Source organism: Lactuca saligna, chromosome 4 (assembly GCF_052625555.1).
Source record: "Lactuca saligna cultivar CGN05327 chromosome 4, ASM5262555v1, whole genome shotgun sequence".
NCBI lineage: Eukaryota > Viridiplantae > Streptophyta > Magnoliopsida > Asterales > Asteraceae > Lactuca > Lactuca saligna.
The window spans coordinates 18,301,488-18,322,720 of NC_136420.1; the positions used below are offsets into that span (position 1 = coordinate 18,301,488).

Consider the following 21,233-nt stretch of genomic DNA (forward strand, 5'->3'; position numbering starts at 1 on the left):
CAGTCACTCGTCTTTGAAAAGCAATAGTCCAAATATTTCCTCGCAGTCCTCATCAATTTTTGAGTCATCCAGTTGAACCTAGTTCTCTTTCTCTCTCTCTGTGTGTGTGTATATATATATATATATATATATATATATATAATGTTTTTACAAATGAATGCATATATTTATTTTAATATGTTATGAATGAAGTTATTTATCTGATAAAATATTTGCCCTATTAATATGACTTGAATTATTTTTATACGAACTTTTTATTTTTAGTTAAGTTTATCTAATGATATATATATATATATATATATATATATATATATATATATATATATATATATATATATATATATATATATATATATATATATATATATATATATTAATGTTCTTGCAACAAAAAGATGTAAGACAAATTTATAAAACCTTACAATTGGTTGGGGTATTTATAAAATATAAAAAACTTATAGAATGGGAATCTTGAAAGATTCTTTTTGATGTTTAATACTATAAAAATGTAATGTGGTTTATTTGATTTACAGCTTTTAGACTCATTGGTGTGAGCAACATCCACCGAGGTTATTGTGACATGAACATCAAGGTAACATTGTTACAAGCTTTGAACACTTCTCTGTCGAAACGTTATTAGCTGTTACGTTACGATGTGTTGTTGTGGTAATGAAAAGAAACATCATTATCTTTTGAAAGATAGCTTCTTACCAGCCTTTGAAACGTCATAGTGAAGAAAGAAAATAAAATTTCAATTTAGGTAGCTTTGTCCCCTCAAGTTCCAAATTCTTATAAGTTAAACCCCTAACAAAATTTGTTTTACAAATATGATTTTCAAAAAAAAAAAAATTCATTTGGACCTTGGACTTATATAATCTGTGTTTATTATTATTATTATTATTATTATTATTATTATTAAAATAGCATATTTTATTAATTTATATTGTTTTTTTATAATTATTTAACAAACGAAGAAAAAAGGATGACATGAAAATTAAAGGGTATTATAACATATTATTTGATATTTCCAATTTCCACACTTGGTGTTATTTGACTAGGATGATGATGTTACAACTTTTAGATGTGATAACATGTAATAACATGTTGTTCACACGGCCACACCTAATAGAATAGCCTTATGATTAGAAATATTATATTTTGTTTGATTTATATGAAAACTATGTTTTATATTAGATTATGTTAACTAGTTAGAAACACCATAATTTTTAAGGTCACATCTAATGATCTAATGAGTCAAACACTCTACACGCTATCTGTCAGCGTCAACTTATACATCCATCAGCACCAACATATCAAGCACATCAGCAAAAGCATGTAGTTAGTATTAGCCCTATCAAAAATACCCGTTACCCGAATTACCCACCCGATTTTTCGGGTATCGGGTAAATCGGGTATCGAGTAACCTTTTTCGGGTATTTGGGCAACCCGATTTTTTTTGGGGTTGGGTAAAGGGTAAATATTTGGGTTTCGAGTATACCCAATTACCTGAAAATTTATTGAACAAATAATGGCCCAATATCTTTTATTATTATTGGTGATTCATTATTTCATTCCGTGTTCATCCAAAGTCCAAATCCCATTTGGCCATTCCCAGCTCCCTACCTCCGTCGTTCTATTTTCTCGTAAAAAACCCTCGGTAGATTTCATTCTGTTTTCATCACCGATTGAGTCTCGTCGTTGGTCATCGAGATCAACTCCACTACTTTAGCCGGTCTCCCCCGTCGCCGCCTCACCGGTCACAGCCTCGCAGCTTGCGGTATCCTTGTCAGTCTAGAATCGAGATCAAATCACTTGGCTTGAATGTAAGTGATAACCACTGATTTCTAGAATCATTATTTGATTTGTTTTTGTTTATCTGAAATCTGGCTCGTGTTTTTGTTTTGTTTTTGTTTCTATCTGAAATCTGGTATGTAACTTCCTTGTCTTCTGTAACATTGAAACAAAAATACCGAGGGCTATATGAATTGTAGATTAACAAAAAGTGTAGTATAGCTAAAAGAGTAAACAATACAAACAATTATGGCTGGAAATTGTGTCCTTTAGAAGAAGGATTGACAAATGAGTAAGTTTGATATGTACTCCTCTGTGAATTCCAATCCTCCCTTAACATGATGCAATGAAGTTCGTATCAGAGCATACACCGGGATTTATATCCAGTTGATTTTGAAGTTCTACACGGATTTAATATGAGGGTCATGGAAGTTCAGGAATGACAGAGTATTTGAGCATCTCTTTATCAATCTAACTAAAGGGGTGGATTAACATACACATGGATTAAATGCAGGGGCAAAATGGGTATTTGTAGTTAGGATGAATGGAATGTTTATCCCTTTTCTCTTATGTAACTTCCTTGTTTTTTGTTTTTTGATATGACTCCTCGTTTTAAATGTAAGATACTTTTGTCATCCACCAATTTCTTTTATTTTACAGTTACTATTGTTTGAAATCTGGAATCATTATTTGATTTGTTTCAATCAAGGAAGGGTACAATGGGAAATTCAAATAAATTCAAATAAATCTTTTTCCTTATAACATCAATGATTTCTTTCATTTTGTTGTAACATGATAGGGGGCTTGTATATATTGATGATAACATATTATTTTATTAAAATTATTTGCTGTGAAAGTGACTTGTTTAGTTAACGATAAATAATATAAAACAGAAGTGATGATAATATATTCTACTTTCTCTTATTCCTTTCTTTACTGGTGATAATGTTATTATAAGTTGTAGCTTAGAAACATATTTGAATAACATGTTTGAAAATTACATTATGTTAGAAATTTATATTCAAAATTCATAAAGAGTTTGAATTTATATTTTCAAACTAGATTTTATTGAAAATTATGCTTAAAACACATTATTTAAAAATAAGATAATATTTTTGTTGCTCACATTTTTATTATATTGTTTATTTCTATTTGCTAATCTGTTTTTTTTCTTGTTTTAGATGTCAATAACGAATGACTATATTGAAGTAGAAGATGAGACGATTGAAATTGACAGCCCAACCAATGATCAAGTTCCACAAGAAAAAGAGAAAAAAAAACTAAAGAATTCAACCCAAGATCGAAAGTTTGGAAAGATTTTGAAAGGTATAAGGACGAAAATGGCGTTCAAAAATGCCAATGTAAGCATTGTGGTGGCAGGAATTACAAGTGTGAATCGGGTGTTTATGGGACCAAAAATCTAGGATATCATTTAGCTAGATGGAAAGCTTACTTGGCTAAACTTAATGGTGGACAAAAACAACTAGCTTTCCAATATGGTGATGAAAACAAATTGTCAGCTTGGAAATTTGATCAAAATGAGAGTCGAAAAGCTATAGCTCACATTTTGGTAGTTGACGAACTTCCTTTTAGCTTTGTAGAAGGTGCGGGCTTTAGGTATTACAATAGTGTTAATCAACCATTGTTTAAAGTTCCATGTAGAAGTACAAGCACAACGGATGTCTACCAATTGTTTGTAGACGAAAAAGAAAAAATTCGTAAGTTTATTAAAAAAATGTTGGTAGAATATGTTTGACCACCGATACGTGGACTTCTAAACAACAATCATGTTATATGTGTCTCACCGCCCACTTTATTGATAACGAATGGAAATTGAAAAAAAAGTGTTGTGTGTTTCATCTCAAGAGAGTCACCGTGGGGTTGATATTGGAAAAATGGTTGAGAAGTGTTTAATGGAGTGGGAAATAGAAAACATTTTTACAACTTCCTTTGACAATGCAAGTGCGAATGATGTGGCAATTGACTTCTTGAAAAAAAAATTCAAAACTCTAACAAGTGTTAAATGGGAAATGGATGCACATTCGATGTGTTGCTCACATTTTAAATTTAGTGGTGCAAGATGGCATAAAAACGTTGATAAGGTGGTTGAAATAGTTTGATGGGCGGTTAAATGGATTAGGCAATCGCCTTCTAGAATTCATAAGTTTACCGAGTTTGCTAAGGTTGCTAATCCAGGTATAACAAAACATTTGAAGAGAGATGTGCCAACAAGATGGAACTCCACTTACCATATGTTGGAAATTGCCCAAGCTTACAAAAAAACTTTTGATAGATATGATCTTGAGGAATTTGATTTTCGGTACGAAATTGAAAAGGCAGGTTTGTCGATACCTTCATCAAACGATTGGGAAAGAGTTAGGAATGTATGTCATTTTTTAAAACCTTTTCATGATGTTACTTTAAGGATTTCCGGGATACTTTATGTAACATCAAACACATGCATTGAAGATATATATTCCATTCGTACGCTCTTGGATGATGCTATTTCCGATTCTAGTCTTTGTGATATTGCTTGATAAGTATTTTGGCAACATAGAAAAAATGAATTTATTGCTCTACTTTGCATTGATTCTTGATCCGAGGAACAAAGTAAAGTATTTGGTTATACTACTTGAGGATCGTTATGGAGAAATGAGGGTGGAGGCCAAAAAGAAATATATCATGGATTCTATGTATGAATTATATAATGATTATATAAGAATTCATTCTCCAAGTTCTACTTCAAGTACTACAGAGTCTACCACTTCATCATCGATACTAGGGAAACGCCAAAACCCGGATTTTATGGCACCTAATCCCCCATTGAGAAATAAACTAAGAGAAAAGATGAAGACGAACATAGTTGAATCAACTGGGGAGTTTAAAAAGTATTTGCAAGAAAGTGTTGAAGACGACTCAGAAATGTTTAGTATTCTAGATTGGTGGAAAGTGAATAGTCTAGATTCCCGATTCTATCAATGATGGCAAGAGATGTGTTTGTCATTCCCGTCTCAACCATAGCTTCGGAATCCGTTTTTAGAACTAGTGGGAGGGTGTTGGATCCGTTTAGGAGTTCTTTGACTCCTAAGATTATTGAAAGTTTAATTTGTACACAAGATTGGGTTCGGGGTAGCATAAGTGAAAAAGATTGGGAAGAAAATCAACAAATTGATAAAGGTAATTGTTTATCGTTCATTATTTTAGTTATTGTAAATTTAATATCTTTTGCTTTTAATACTAACATTATTTGACTTTTTTATATAGAATTGGGCAAGGTGAAGTAGTGAATGAGCAAGAAGAACGAGTAGGTGCAAGAAGATGAGTATATTTATGAATGTCTTTTGGAACTTGACATGTTATTATTTTTATTATTTTCATACTATGTAATGGTTTTCTATGTTTTCTAGATTTAAGATGTGAGTTTTTTGGTAAATGAAAAATTGATGCATATACATTGATATCAAGTAATTTAAACGGTAGACTTTGGTTGTTAATATTTTTTTAAGTATTTGTTTTTTTAACATCTTATTAGATTTGATTAAATTGTTAAACGAATACTTGATATCTCAAATATTATTGAGTAAAAAATCTCAGTGTTCAAAAGTTTAGCATGACATATTTATTTCATTACATTTATTTTTAGGTGCAATTAAAAAATTAAAAAAAAAAAATCGGGTAATACCGGAATTACCCTTACCCGACCCATTACCCGAATTACCCAAACCCAAAACGGGTAATTTTTTTATATGAAAAACTCGAATTACACGATACCCGAAAATTTTATCCGATCAACACACCTAGTTAGTATTTAGTATCATTATTCTATGTAATCGTTTGTATATTAAGTAATGATATAAGTAAGTATAGAATAGATAACAAATCTGATATCCCTGTGATGAGGATTAGTTCTTAGTATAGATTAGGTGTAATCCCTTCAGTCAAGGGATATACTTGTATAGATTAGTATATAATCAAGATTAGGGTAAACCCTAATATTTAGTTCATCTTGGTGGCCGTCTTTGTGACAAACAGTCTTCTTGGTGAAGACAAACCCTTTCTTTGTGAAAAGACAATTTGTAGAACTCCCTGTTGTTTACTTTCTATTCTTTGTTTTTCTTATATCAGTTTACTTTCGTTCTTTATACTTGAAGTGTATCTAATCGATACAAACCTCTATTAGGTATCAGAGTGGGGTTTTGATACACTCAAGTAATCATGATGACTTCTAGTAATCTCAAATTATTTGATCTCAACAAAATTCCTCCCTTCGATGAGCACAATTTTGCTATGTGGAAAACTAAGGCCATGGTTGTTCTTGAAACCATGGACTATGAGATGCGTAAAATTGTTTAAAAAAAGGTCCTCACATTCTTATGTATCAACTTATAGCCAACAATGATCTTTTGGTTCCTTGAAGAAAAAACCAGATACCAGCTATGACGACGTTGATAAGAGGCAGGTTAATCTTGATGTAAAATCCAGAGCAGCGATAGGAAACTATCTTACTTATAATGTTTATCATCTTATGAAGAATTGTGAGTCAGCCCAAGAGATGATGGAAACACTAACATTGGCTTATGAAGGCACCGTGGAAGTTCAGGCCATAACCATCAACAACCTCAATCGAAGATACGCACATTTCCTTTCTCAACAAGGTGAGTCCTTAACCTAAACCTTTAATAGGTTTAACTATTTGGTTAATGATATGTGCAGGCTGGAAATCGTCAAGCATTCCTCTCAGTTGGTTCTAAAGTTCCTAGATTCTCTTGGGAAAAGTTGGGAACATCATGTTGATGTCCTTAAGAAAAGTGAAAAGATCAATGTCATAGATCTAAACTCCTTGTTTGGAAATCTGTAAAATTATGAAGAGAACATAGCTCTTCGTAAGGACATCATGAAGGAATTGAACAAGGAAAAGTTTGTTGCCTTAGTTTCTCAAAAGGAAGCAATGAAGCACATCAGCGACCCAGGCAACTCGGGTCAGGGTGAAGAGAGTGATGAAGATATCACTGATGAACTTGTTGCCAGCTCTGCACTTATTGTCAAGTGTCATGAAGAAAGAAGATTCAATAGGGTTCGAAGAGCTCAGTTTAAAGAAGGCAGATCAGCAAGAAGATCCTCTTCAGATAAGAAAAACTCATGTAATCTTTTAACTAGGGTGGCCCTAACCATTTTGCCCGGGACCGTAAGGAGAATAAAGAAGCTCAAAGTGCTGACAACCATGAAGTTTTGTACAAGAAGCCGGTGGCTCAAATGAAGAAGGATAACATTTCTTTGCCAAAAGCTTTCATTGCAAAATAAGAGGATCATGAAGAATTGGTGGAAAAAGAAGAGACATTTGAAGATGAAATGTTGAATATTAAGGGTCTAATGGCTATTGTCAATGAATCCATGATGGTAATCTCAATATGTGTGACGTTGATAATTCTCATGTTGTCCAAGGATCAAGTATAAATCTATAACATACTTGGTAAGTAGATAGTGGGTGCTCTAGACACATGATCAGTTTCAAGTGCCTCTTAACAGAATTTGTGAAGAATGATGGTCCCAAGGTGGTTTTGGCAACAATAATAGAGAAGTTGTCACTTGAGTGGGAACTTTTGACTGCAGGGTGTTCAAGATGAAGGAAGTGTTATGTGTTAAAAGCCTAAAGAGCAATATCATATCCATCAGTCAACTTTGTGACACTGGTTACAAATTTCTTTTTGATTGCAATAAAGGAAAGATTTTTGATTCTGAGAACAAATTTGTGCTTACTGTACTCTGGGACAACAACATTTATATGTTTTGATTTTGTTAGTTTAGACATTGCTACTTTATTTGTTTTTACTTTATGCTTCACTACTTTTAAATTTCTAAACATAAGCTGCTAGATTTTTCTTTTATTTTATATAACCTTTTTTGCTTCAAAAAAAATATTTTTAACTTTTATTTTACCAAAGGGCTATACATTGTACACTTTGCCACTAATATTGCCTACGCATAATCTTCTCTCTCACCTTCTAAATATCTCAAGATCATATGCATCCATCTCGACATTGGTCTTAATTGATTAGTTCAGCGTATTACTCCTTGAATGCATCACACTCCTTGTAAGAGCTAGTTGATTCTCACTTTGCATCTTTCTTTAGCACCAACTATCTTATCACTGATGTTGATGCTCATGTTGTTTGACATGTTGCTTCATGTTGATGAGACCAGATAGGGGAGAACTGTGCTAAAGGATGTTCTTCTGGACAAATATCTCTTTTTTCTTGAACAACCTATTTCTGTTTCAATGTGATGAAGTGAAGTTAGCTAACATAACATGCTTAATTTCCATTGAGATTGTCACTACAACACCATCCACTCAGAGATCCAAAGGTGTCTTCAACAAGACAGTGATCCCACCTTCTCTTCCTTTATGGATCACAATGAGTGCAATCTTCAATTTTGTCTTAGTGACTCTTATAACTCGAAAGTTACATATATTGGATCCCTCTAACTTGTTGGTTACAAATACTGCTTCATGTTCTTCTTTTGTTCTTGGTGAAAATGAAGCTTGGAACCAATATGCAGAATCTAAACAATTGAAGGCTTTCTCTCTCTTTGTTTACTTGAATTGTGTTTCTTGTTTGATATATTTGATCTTGTTTGGTCTCTTTTACAGATAGTGTTTTGAATAGTAAACATCTTAGGAAAAGGAAGTGCATTTATGGAAATTTAATTCAAAAGATTTAATGGATTGAGTCTTTATCATGCTTCTAAAAAGGCTGCAAAAAATCGTTTTTTAGAATATTTCCTTGATTGACTAACTCTTTTTTTGTATTCTTGTATTATTAATTATTATTTTATTGTACCTTGTTAAATGAATTGATGGTGAACTTTATAGTTCTAGAGTGCAAATTAACTCTATGATATAGAAGTTTAAACCACTTCTTGTTAATGAGTTAACACCGTTTATGATTCATGTTGATTCCACCTTAGTGTGACTGAAACAATCCATTCATTCCTTCATTTTTTTCTCAATAAAACTTGAAGATTCAATGTGATATACCACACACTGAAAAAAGTTTGAAACTTTGTGTTAATGGTTAGTCTATGTACCATAGGCTATCACATGCACCAACCCGTTCTTGCCATTATTTTATTCTTTAAATGTAACACCTAGAATCTAGAAGGCCAAGAAAGGAAAGGAAAACCCTAAGGAAAGAAAGGCAACTCGTCAAGTCTGGGGGATGACTCGACGAGTACGAGCGGATTTTGGGTCGCGGGTTAAGTGACCTAGTCGACGAGTTGGAGGACCAACTTGGCGAGTTGGTTTGGTTTGGGAAACCCTAAACCTGGGTCTTGGTGCCCTATTTAAGCATCTTATTCTCCTCCCATCAGCATCATTCTTAGCCCCCAGATCCAAAACCCTAGATATTAAAAACCTAGTGCATCCTTGAGCTTGTGACCTTATTTTTAAGGTTTTTGTATGTTCTTGAGGACTAGAAGCAGAAGAAGGACCTAGAAGGTTCACGGAGAAGATTATAGAACCAACAACACCATCTTATTTCCACCATTTTCTAGTAATCAAGTCTTCAACTAGGCTTATGGTTTCCTAGATCTCCTTATGTCAATTTTATGAGGATTTTGGTCTATGAAGTTTGATCTATGGGATTTAGATGTACCAAGTAAAGATCCTTTCAGATCTAGAGTCCCTAATGGTGGACAAGGCATAAAGGTGCAAACTTTATGCTATTGGAAACCCCCATGCAAGCTTTAAGAGGTTGTTATGGTCTTTTGAGCCTAGAAGGCCATGAATGTATGAAAAGGCAGAGACTTTATGTGATTAACTGATATCTAGGCCCTAGATATTGGTCCTTCTGCTTTGGTTTGGAATAATAAGGATTTTGGACAAGGATTTGTGTCCTAAGGAGCTAGGGTTTGAGTTAAACCCACTAAGAAGGATTAGGAGTGGGTAAAGTTGGAAAATTTACCCTTAAGAAGTTGTTTCCAGCATGTAGATGAAGTTTCGGGTTTAGATCTGAATAGTAGGGGCTTAATATGTTAAGATGACCCTGTTAGACTAGGGGAATCCGTGTGTCCAGGAAGGGACTCGACGAGTCGAAGAGATTTGTCTCGTTGTTGTTCTTGCGAGAACTCAGTGAGTCTGAGGATTGACTCGACGAATTGACATGATAAATAACGACCACGAGTATGTGCCTGGTAGGGAGGTGAGTGTGGGTGAGGGCTCGTATCTCATCACTAGCTGAGTATGGATGGGGTTCCATATCTCATTAGTAGTAAAGTAGGGGCGGGACCCAAGATAGGTGTGGCCTTGAGACTGACACTCATAGCATTGTGTTGATTGTTGTACTAAAATGATCATGATTATATGTTTGTATGTGTATAGCGGGCGGGGCCTAAGTTGAAACAAATCTGTATACTGAGCGGGGCTCGATGATGCCAGGCGAGGCCCGATGCCATGCAAGTCCCGATGCAGCGGGTGGGGGTCCATTATATGTGATTATGTGTATGGGATGTGGTAGTTTGGGGAGAATCACTAAGCTTCATGCTTATTGATCTTAGTTTTGGTTTCAAGTACTTCCTGTAGCGGAGGGAAGAGCTTAGGATGATCGAATTGCACACACCAAGACGTTTTAGCCTGGATGATTATACTTTGATATATTTTGAAATATGTAATGATATTTTGAGATACATGACTTATGGTTTTATATGATGTTTAGATTATTATGGTTTATTAATGATTTAAACAAAAAATTTGGTCCATATTTTGGGGATGTTTCAAGTTGGTATCAGAGCCTTGGTTTGAGGGATTCGAGCATGCATTCGGGTGTGTCTGAACTCAAACTAAGGAATCGGTATAGAAATTTTCAAAAGAAAAAAAAATTTATAAAAGGATTTTTGAAAAAAGAAAAGAATTCTAAAAAAAGAAAAAAGAAATGGATTTTTGAAAAAGAGAAAAGGGTGTGGTGCTTGCAACCCGCCGAGCTCAAGTAAGTACTCCCAAATTACCCATACAAGTTTATGAGAAATGCATGCTAGAGTAGGCCTACGGATCTAGGGAGGATGCCTATGTGCCTGTTATATGTATATCATCTTTATGAATTGCATGCTTGTACAAATTAGTCAGTATGATGGCCTGATTAGAATATGCTTGATTGTGTGTACTCAATGCTCGAATGCTACTTGCTTTTTGCTGTTAGGAGTTCTAGTTATCTTTTACTATCTATTAAAAAAATATGTTAAGTTGCATATTGCGAGGACTAAATAATTTCAGAAGGTTAGGTTTAGCCTTATTTCACAGCTCTCGTTTGAGTCTAACCGTTGTAGGATAGAACCTCTCATTCGAAGAATTATCTAGTCTTAGTGATATTTAATAGTATTCGTGAGCTAATTAGATAGCAGGGACTTCTTATGCAACTGATGGAGGAGAGTAGGATGGTGACACTACTAGAAAAACAACCTTTTACGACGCGCAATGTGTTTCGTAGAATGCTCATACGACGCATAAATGCGTGTCAAGGAAGGCCCTATCATCACGAGAGACGACACACTTTTGTGTGTTGTCTATTTACGACACACATTTATGACACGCATTTACGACGTGCAGTTATGATACGCAATGTGCATCAACGAAGGCCTTGTCATAAAGAAAGACGACACGCATTTGTGTGTCGTAACCTTACAATGCACGTGTTTACGACATGCAATGCGTATCAAGGAAGCCCCTATCATAAATGAAGATGACATGCATTTGTGTCTCATATATTCAGTAACCATTTACGGTATGCATTTACGACACGTCTTTAATATACTAATTTACGCATAATACAAAAAATATGTAAACAAATATATACCAAAACAATCAATTTCATCCAATAACATCATGTCAAAAAATTGTAATACATTTATATTAAGGGGATCTAATTATACATTGTTATTAAGAGGTTTTCCCTAACTATATAACCTAATACTACATTGCTATTAAGGGACACCTTCTGCAATGTAATGCTATACAAACTAAAAAGATATACACAAAGATGATAAACATCAAATTCCAACTATGTAGAGTTACATCTTGTCTTTCATAATTTTTTAAGACTAATGAACCCCTACTCCGATAATTCTTGTGACCTGATCAAGTAAAAGTCAAAAAATTAATATGCTAATATAATTATTAGAAGAATCAAACATGGAATGTTCATTGCAGATAATACCTCAGGCTAATAGACAATCCTTGATCCTATGAACTAGAGAGTATATCATCACAATTCCATCTAACACCAACCATGAGAACCCGTATAGCTACTCAACCAACATATCATGTCATGTAATGTATTTTTTGTCAGTATATTTTCACGTAGAAAAAACATGAAATAAATAAAAATTGTAAGTACCAATAATGATGTATTATTTCTAGTGAGTTGGAGCTTATAGACTATCCCATATTAAAATATGAAGAACCTCAAGCACAAGATAGGTTCAAGTACACCCCCTCTGATTGTTTGGATATGTGCCTGTTCTTCATCCCACCATGATTCCCAACTATTGTCTAATTTCACTCCAACTTCCCCTTTATACATAAGCCAATTAGTCCAACTATCAAAATCTTCCACAACTCTATTCACATCACATCCCAATCATCAAAATCTTATAAGATAGATTCATGAATTTGGGAAAAGAAAATAAAATAATTGGAAGCATGCTTCTGCCATTCAAAGCCAGATGGGTTGAAGATATATGGTACAAACATCCATTTTCCTACTTATTATCAAGTCCCAAATATAAACACTAGACCCCAATAAAAGCAACGAGATCTCACTTGACCACCTCCATTATCCCTATCTCTGTCCCACATAATAGATCCCTTTCATTAAATTAATTATTATTACAATACAAGAAACGCAAACCAGTTAATCAGTCACATACATAATCTCAATCAATAATACATACAGCAAATTCGTTTTTCATTATTCCCTAAAAGCTCAATCAGGTGGAGGGAGGGGGGCTATAGTTTGATCAACATTTTTGTCTAACTTATATTTTCCTATATAGAAAAAAAAAACCATAGCTCTCAAATCTTAAAGGACACTGTGTGTGGTTGGGTGGCTGATGTCAGCACACAACCTCCCTCTAATGACCAATGACCACTAACCAGACCACCACCATTGCCTTTCTTTTTATCATATCATGTTCATGTCCATGTCCAATTCAAAAAATTAAATAAAAAGGAATTGAGAGAGAGAGAGAGAGAGAGGATAGGTAACCGTAATATTAATTCATCAGGGACATGGGGCAGGACTTCACGAACGGTTTCAGCCATGGCAATTATGTTTGAAAAGTCAGCATCTGGGACAAGTGGAGATGGCATGGTTCTGATGAGGGAACCACCCCCACCCCCAGTAGTGTGTCCTCCTCGGTGTCTTACAGTACTTGTGGAAGGATTTGGATTGTTTGAACAAGAAGTAGATGTAGATGTGCTAGCATGAGAAGGATTTATAGGCCACAGGTTCCAAGCAGCGTCTTTAAGAGCAGTTTAGGCATACGCTTCACCAACAACTGTCAGGTGTCTCATCATCGTATGGAATCTTCCTAAACCCACCGATCTCGATAGACCCCCCCCCCCCCCCAAAAAAAAAGCAAAGGGTTTAGTTAACACTCTTCCACTCCCACAGTGAACCTGCACACATCCATTCCCATGATTTAGGTAACAAGGCAATGTGAATCAGCATAACATAATGATAAAAATTATAGTCTTGCATACTATTGACATATCTAAAAGCTTTGATATTTTGGAATTTGTGGTGTCTCATGCTGAGTGGTGAACCCATATATCAACCAGTTGAAACCAATGAACCAAAATCGCCTAAAACCAAAAACATTATGAAAACATAAAAGAAAAATAAAAGTACATAAATACATAGGTCAGCGTATGTGTGTACCTGTAGTGTTTCAATAACAATACTAAAAGGCTCAAAGAATAATAACAAAAACATAGATTATGGTATTGTTTGGTAGATCAGTAGACATGGGACGAAGCAATTGTTTTCTATAATATCGTTGATGAGGTTGCAAAAAACTTGGTGCACATGCGTACTTGAGAATCCGAGCTGGCATTCTTTTTTTCTATAATATCGATGGTGGGACCCACTTTTGACTAAGGTCCATACACCTCACTTCCAGTATACTGGATCGGCCACTGTAAGCATGTTCAACTTATTTGAACAGATAACTGGTAACCCTTTTATTACAACATACACCATACATGACCTCAACTCAAATCAATAAACACACTACAAAAAAGACAAAAAAGAGGGTTTTCTTACCTTAACTAGAGATGTTACTTTACTGGTTAACTTCTCAGGTAACTTCTCTGCAAGTATCGGCCAATATGCGTGCAATTCCTAACGAACGTGCACACATATAATAAAAAAAATGAATATTTCCGAAATTCAGAAAAAGATTAAATAGAATTTTAGATTAAGTTGTTTACTTACCTCTTTGATTACTCTCCAAGTGGATTCAAATGGATAAATCTCAGAGGGTTCAAATATATGTTTGTCTTTTAATCAAACTTGTACACAAGAAAGTACTGAATTTGCTATTGAGTTGAGATTGTATCCTCCCTCCAATTCCATAACTATTTTTACATTGCTAAACTCCATCAACTAAACAAAACCATCAACCACCATTAAATAAACCTTAAGACAATTTCATGAATTATTTTTCAGAAAATGGTGCTAACCTTCTTCAACAATATAGCAAAACCATGTGGTGTGATACGACAACCTCCAAGAGGATCACCAATAGCTGTTTAAAAATACAAAAATGAAAAATTATAGTCCCATAAACATAAATTTATGAACACTGAGAGTTAGTAGAAGTAGAACTGACATGCATCAAATCCTGCTGAAACTAGAATTATATTAGGTTTAAATTCTCTTGCAACATGGATCTGTATATGGTCCCATACCGTAATATAATGTGCATCACCAAATTTTCCATTTTCCCATGGAAAATTTATATTGTACCCTTCACCTTCTCCCTCACCCTTCATGTCATATGATCCATCATCACCACAAGGATAAAAAGTTCCATACTCATCCCTACATTATATATAGTTTTTTTAACCACAAAATTTTTAATAAGAGATTATTATTATTATTGGTAACTAATCATTTACATGTGTACAGAGAAGAACAACACTTGGGAGTCCTTATAGAAGGTCTTTTGAGTACCATTTCCATGATGAACATCCCAATCAACAATTAGTATCTTGTTAATACCTAATTCATGCAACATACATAAGAAGAATTAATTTAGATAATTCGATAATCACAATATTATAACCAACAAAGTTACAACTTCAAAGAGACATTTGATCAAATGGGTTGTGTGCATATATTCTTACATGGAATCTACCGTTATACCTTATACCATTCTTTCCACTATTCATGAAGTTTTCCCCATCTAGTTACAGGTAATAACTGTTGTGGAAGGAAAGAAAATAGATGAATAATGGTAAGCACGACATACCTTAGTGCAACCAGAAGAGAAGAATCAGACCTGCTTCATTGAATGGAATGGGATATTTCTTGAAATCGGACCTAGGGATTGTAACCAGAACAAAAACTCAAAAAAAAAATCATGCTATGTAATCTCCACTTCCTTCACGTTCTGCTCAACATTCTGAAAATTCAAAAGAAATTGGAGAAATTTGAGTCAACAGTGGAGCGATTTGTACATCTAGATGTCGTAATTAAGTATGTAGAGAAGAGGAGAGGCAAGTCATAGAATTGAATGTGAGCTCACTCAAGGAAACTCTAATTTCAGAAGACCATAAAAATACATAAACAAGAGCGTCAATAGTAGAGCGAATTTTTTTCATTGTCAAAAACCTAACTGTTATGAGAGAGATTAGGAGAGGTGAAAGATTAGTTTGGTTTTTATGGTAATGAATAAGGTTGTGGTTTGTTGGTGGCGACAGGGGAGAAGAAGATAGCTCTAACGAACGTCAAAAATATGGAGCACGAAAGAAGGAATGGTAAGAAGACATCGTCGTGAATGCCCAATAGTTGTTTCTAGGGTTAGAGAGAGAGAGGTGGGAGAGAATGGCTCTGCGCGATTTTACGAGAGATAAGGCGATCCAGAGGAGAAAGTGCAGAAGCGGGGTATTCAAAATTTTAGAATTTTAGAAATTTAGAGGATCCCTCTTTAAAACGCACATTTAGTTAAAAAAATATATATATAAAACGACATTTGTAGATGACACACACTTAAAATAAGCGCCCTCCGTATTTTTAATTTTTTTTTGTTTGACACTAATTTTAGGGCACACACAAATGCATGTCCTCTATCCTTCAAATTTTGGAAAACCGACATTAATTTTTAGGGCACATACAAATGCGCGTCCTCTATCATTGTGTGTCATTAATTGCACGTCATAAAAGGTTGTTTTTCTAGTAGTGTGAGTGCCTAGGACAAGCCTAGGATGAGAGTAATGCGTGAATCAGTAGTAGTAGTAGTAAGGGACTTGGTGGAGTCGAGGTAATCCTTGAAGAAAGGACAGATAGATGTGGAAGGTAGTATAGGCCCGTACTACTGAAAACGGAGGATCTGTACTCGAGTCAGGGAGGGCTGATATGAAACAGGGGAACTTGTAGTGCATGTGTGATCCCTCGATAGTGATGAGTATTCTGATAGTGGTTGTGATATTATGCAGTATGGTGACGCTATGGGGTAGACCAATGGGTGATTCAGGCGTCAGCGAGGAATCAGACTTGGGTTCAGGAGCCGAGCACCTCGGGGAGCAGATGAGAGAGTTTATATCAGCTGAGATTACACGCAATATTCTAGACCAGACTCCTTTGATCTTTGGTACGGTCAAGGAGGGCATGTTTGAGATTTTGGATGAGAGGCTGTAAGCCTTCCGTACTAAGATAATGGACATGATGGGGGCGCGTACACTGACATTCCGAGAGTTCAGAGCTTGCGGAGCTCCAGAATACCATGGGGCTAGGGACCCCATCGCTAGCAGCAGATGGTTGGATGACATTGCCAACGCATTTCATTCTAGCCGGTGTCCCAAAGGGGAAAAGGTACGACTCGCCTCTTGTCTTCTGAAGGACAGAGCACGCGATTGGTGGGAGGAGGTTGGGCATGCTATTGGGGATGATGCCGCATTGGATGTGATGATATGGAGTGAATGATAAGCCAGGTTTAGGGCTGAGTTTGCACCAGTTATTGAGGTGCAACAGTTAGCACGGGATTTTCAGGACCTCCGGTAGACTACAGAGACAGTGGCGGAGATCACCACCAAGTTTAGGGAGAGAGCCCTTCTTGTTGTGCAGTATGTGGCGGAAAAGGAGATGAAGAAGGCTCGATATCATGAGATGTTGAGGAGCGACATCAAGCTGTTTGTGAGCCGATCCAGCTGCAAGACGCTGGAGGATATGATTTATCGAGCCAGAGAGAGAGAGAGAAAGAGAGAGAGAGAGAGAGACTGACCTGGAGTCAGAGAGGAAGAGGAAATTGAATGAGGGTCAGTTGTCCACAGGTTCAGGCAAGAGACCCAAGGGGTCCGATTCAAGATCAAGAGACTTCCATAGTTGTAATCACTATGGCAAGTGCGGCAACACACACGAGGGTGCATATAGGAGTGGCAGCGGTGGTGGTTCGTGCGGACAGACTGGTCACTTTAGCAGAGATTCTACTGCTACCACCACCCAGGGATCAAATCTGACATGCTTCCATTGCAGTCAAAGGAGCCACAAGAATGCCCAACGCCCAAGTTTGGTTACATCAGGACATGTGATAGCACCTGCCCCTGTGACTTTAAGGATCACCGACAGTCGTCAGGGCCGGGCAGAGGTACCCGCGGCAAGTAGCAAGGCATTCCAGTTGGTTTCAGAGGAGATGCGAGCAGCCCCTGTTGTAGCATGTGTGTGTATTTCACTTTCCTATTAGTTTTTTTATGATTTATTTGTTATTGTACTGCATCGATATTTGTGAATGTACTTTCAAATTTTGTTTCCTACTTATGATTGAGTTATATCTCATCTGCATACCATGGATTATAGAGAGTAGTAGTTCAAAAACATCCACTTTTAGAGTAGGTTCTCATGATGCAGTAACTGTAGCAAGCGTGATTGGAACTCGAGATGTGTTTCCCTAGTTTCCAAGGAGGGGTATTGATTGGTATCGATCAGTTAGATCACTAGTAGTGGTGAGTGTAAGATTGCCAACAGATTGATCATTGGATGGTAAGAAGGATTGGGAATCCTTTCCAAGCTGTGAACTGTAAGAAATTAGTTGAATTAAAGTGGGGGAGAACCACCCAAGTCGTCAGAAATAGAAGTAATTGCGAAACTGGGATAAGTTCGCAATCTTGTTGAGAAAGAAAGCAGCCCAAGTGGTTGTTTGGATAGAAGAGCGCATGAGGGGGGGGGGGGGTTAGGAAACTTCCCTACGTTGAGTTCGTGTGTTCATGATTAGCTGATGACTAGTTTGGGAAACCAGTTTAGAGATTTTTCCTGGCAGGACACAAATTAGTAAGGACGTAAGACTACGGGATAGCCATAGCATTCACCAGCAATTGGTAAGTATGGAAAGTGTTGGAAGACTGTGGGAAAGCCATATCATACTTTATCAGCTTTGTTAGAGGAGTGTGGGTGGGGGATCGTACCTCCTAGTTATCATGATAAGAATTAATAAATGATAGCATGTTAAGATTCGATGAGGAGTTGGACCTGCGTAGCCCTAAGATAGGTGAGACATGTAGAGAATGCCGCTCCATAGTATGGTTTGGGTGGGACCCGTGGATAATGCCTGTGTGCTTATAGCAATGCAGGTGGGACCTGGTAGATAACTTAGGGTCAAGGTAGGGGATCGAGGATCCCAGGACTTGTAGAGCCGGAGTTGCAAGATAGATCGAGCAGTTTTAGATAGATGAAGTTTTCTTTGGAAGTCGTTGGGAGCAACTGAGAGATTGAGCTTGGGTTCAGTAACTAATGGGAGTCCAATATTCCAGATAATGGCAAATTAGTTAGGACCAGGGTGGTCTCGGTCCATCCATAAGGCGGATAAGGGGCAGCATGATCTTCGGGCATGACCAAGGATAGGAGAGAAATCTTGCGTGGAGTAGCTAGTTGACCGAGTGGTGCTATGCCCCTCTCAACTAGGTCAAATAATCTCAGAAGAAAGGATTTGTTTCTGTTAAGAAACTCTCTTCTGATTCTAACCTTTGCAAGGATGAATATTTTACTCGAAGGATTATCTGATCCATTCGCTGGGTTGGGTGTTGTCACAACTAAAAATTTTTGTGCGTTGTAACTACAACACTTAGTCAAATTATGAATCAAAGACATAAGATCATGTATGATGCATACTCTATGACAACAAAATTTCAATCAAACACACCATGCAAGCATTTCAAGTAGTCAATAAGCAATTGGAAACCCTAGAAGTTCTTGTTTAAGTCCATTTTGGACCAGGACTTCCTTATTGGGCCCAATGGACCAATAAGCTTCCAATTTGACCACCTTGGGCTTAGAACTCTTAAATGGGCTCTAATTGGACGCACTTCCATTTATTTCAATATTTTGGGCCATATTAGGCCTAGAATGAAATAAATTAATTATATGAACCATTTTGGGCCATAATTAACCTAATTTAGCCCTAATAGGTCATAAGACTCACATTTATGATTATTTGGACCAAACATCACTTAACATAACCATGAAAAAGGCTTAAGCATACAAGGCCCAAATTCTTTTCTCTTCCTCTCTAATTCTCGGCCCAAGCCCAAAAGGAGAAGAAGAAGTTGACTTTTGCATGACACCTCATCTTTGCATGGAAGATATCTAGGTTATTACACTTCAAACATCCATGCCATCTCATGTTTTCATGCAAATAACTTCAAAAATAACTCTTCTCTCCTCTCTCTCTTGCTCTCAGCCAATTCCAAGCACACACACACATTTCTCTCACAAATCTCTCAAGGAAACTCCCTCCACTCTTCATCAAGTTCTCAAAATTTAGAAGGTTTTTCAAGAAGATATTTCCATAAATTCTTCATCTAAGGGAAGATCATGCTTGGATCTATGATCTAGGTTCTTTGTTTTATCAAAAATCTCTTTCTAATCCATGCAAAATCATGATCACTCTCTTAGAAACCCTCTAAGTTCGAAATCATCAAAGGAAGGCTTGTTAGGGCCGAAAACAACATCAAGCTCCTTCCAATCTTCTTCAAAACCGAAACTACAACTCAAGGTGAGCTTCACACCCCCTCTTTTTCAGTTTTTATGAGTTTTTATGGGGGATAATATAAGCAAATGTGTAGATCTATGAGTAAATGTATGCTTTGTGTGATTTGATGCATGTTTGTGTGAAATATCATGTGTTGTGATGAATATGTTAGCCAAAAAGTACCTAAAAACCGAGATCTATAACATGAGGGATGAAATAAACATAACTTACACCATTTTACACTAATCAAGTCAAGAAAAATAGTTCATTTGGTTAGGATGAACATATTTGTACATAAAACCCATTTTTGGGGCTTAAATTGTCAAAAATATAAAACTAAGGGCCCAAAATGACAAATTATAATTTCTGGAGGTTGAAAAAGGTCCAAACAGTTACTAATACAATTTTTCTGAATATCAACATTTTAAGGGGCTTAAAATGTAAATTTTGAACCTAATGGGCTAAAATGGGCTTTTCGGCCCAATAAGCTCCAATTTGCGAAATTTTTAAATTTGAGGGGCTGGAAATGTAAATTTCTGTAAAACAGGGGATTTCAAGTGTATTAAAACCATTTCAAAGGTCAAAAATGTTTTTCAAATTCAAAAGGGATCAAAAATGCAAAACTTTTCCATTTTGGGCCAAAACTGTAAAAGTTGCGAAAATGGGGGTTCCAATCGAGAAAACTTCATTTTTGAAGGACTTAAGCTGTTTACAAAGTAAATTTGGGCTGAAAATGTCTTTTCAGTAAGTTATGGTATTAAAGTGTCAAGAAAAAAAATGGTTTGAGGACTAAAATGGAAATTCTTTTATATAAAGAATTAAAAGTGCAAATTTTATCAAAGAAGGGTCGTGAAAAGGTAAAATCTTACTTTTAAACAAATAAACCCCTTAAGACAAAATACGAGATCCACGACTACCGCCGAAACGTAATAACAAATACACTTTCAACACCAATATCGTTACCAAACGAATTGATTCGGTCTCGAATCAATAACAAATCAAAAATCAATAAACAATAGTACTTCAATAAACGCGCAAAATCTACGAGGAGTCAATATTCAATCTTTGGGCTCAAAAGTTTCAAATCGTGCTTGTTGGGCCTTGATAGCCCAATAACATGATCTTTAGGCCCGAAGGGAACGCGCTTACATGTTATTGGGCCTTCTATGACCTAATTCCATGTAACAATAGCTCTATTGTGTTGTTAG

The 21,233-nt window shown here is 36.0% G+C and overlaps 1 protein-coding gene across 1 annotated transcript; it reads right to left on the bottom strand.

Annotated features, from left to right (window-relative positions):
- Window positions 1–13,588: 13,588 nt before the first annotated feature.
- Window positions 13,589–15,235, bottom strand: LOC145039339 (histone deacetylase 5-like). Its single transcript, XM_078987409.1, has 7 exons — window positions 15,217–15,235; window positions 14,963–15,065; window positions 14,674–14,885; window positions 14,525–14,589; window positions 14,373–14,447; window positions 14,106–14,183; window positions 13,589–13,645 (listed from the first exon to the last, which is right to left on the bottom strand). Exons 1-7 carry the CDS (start codon window positions 15,233–15,235, stop codon window positions 13,589–13,591), a joined length of 609 nt encoding a protein of 202 aa, XP_078843535.1.
- Window positions 15,236–21,233: the final 5,998 nt, after the last annotated feature.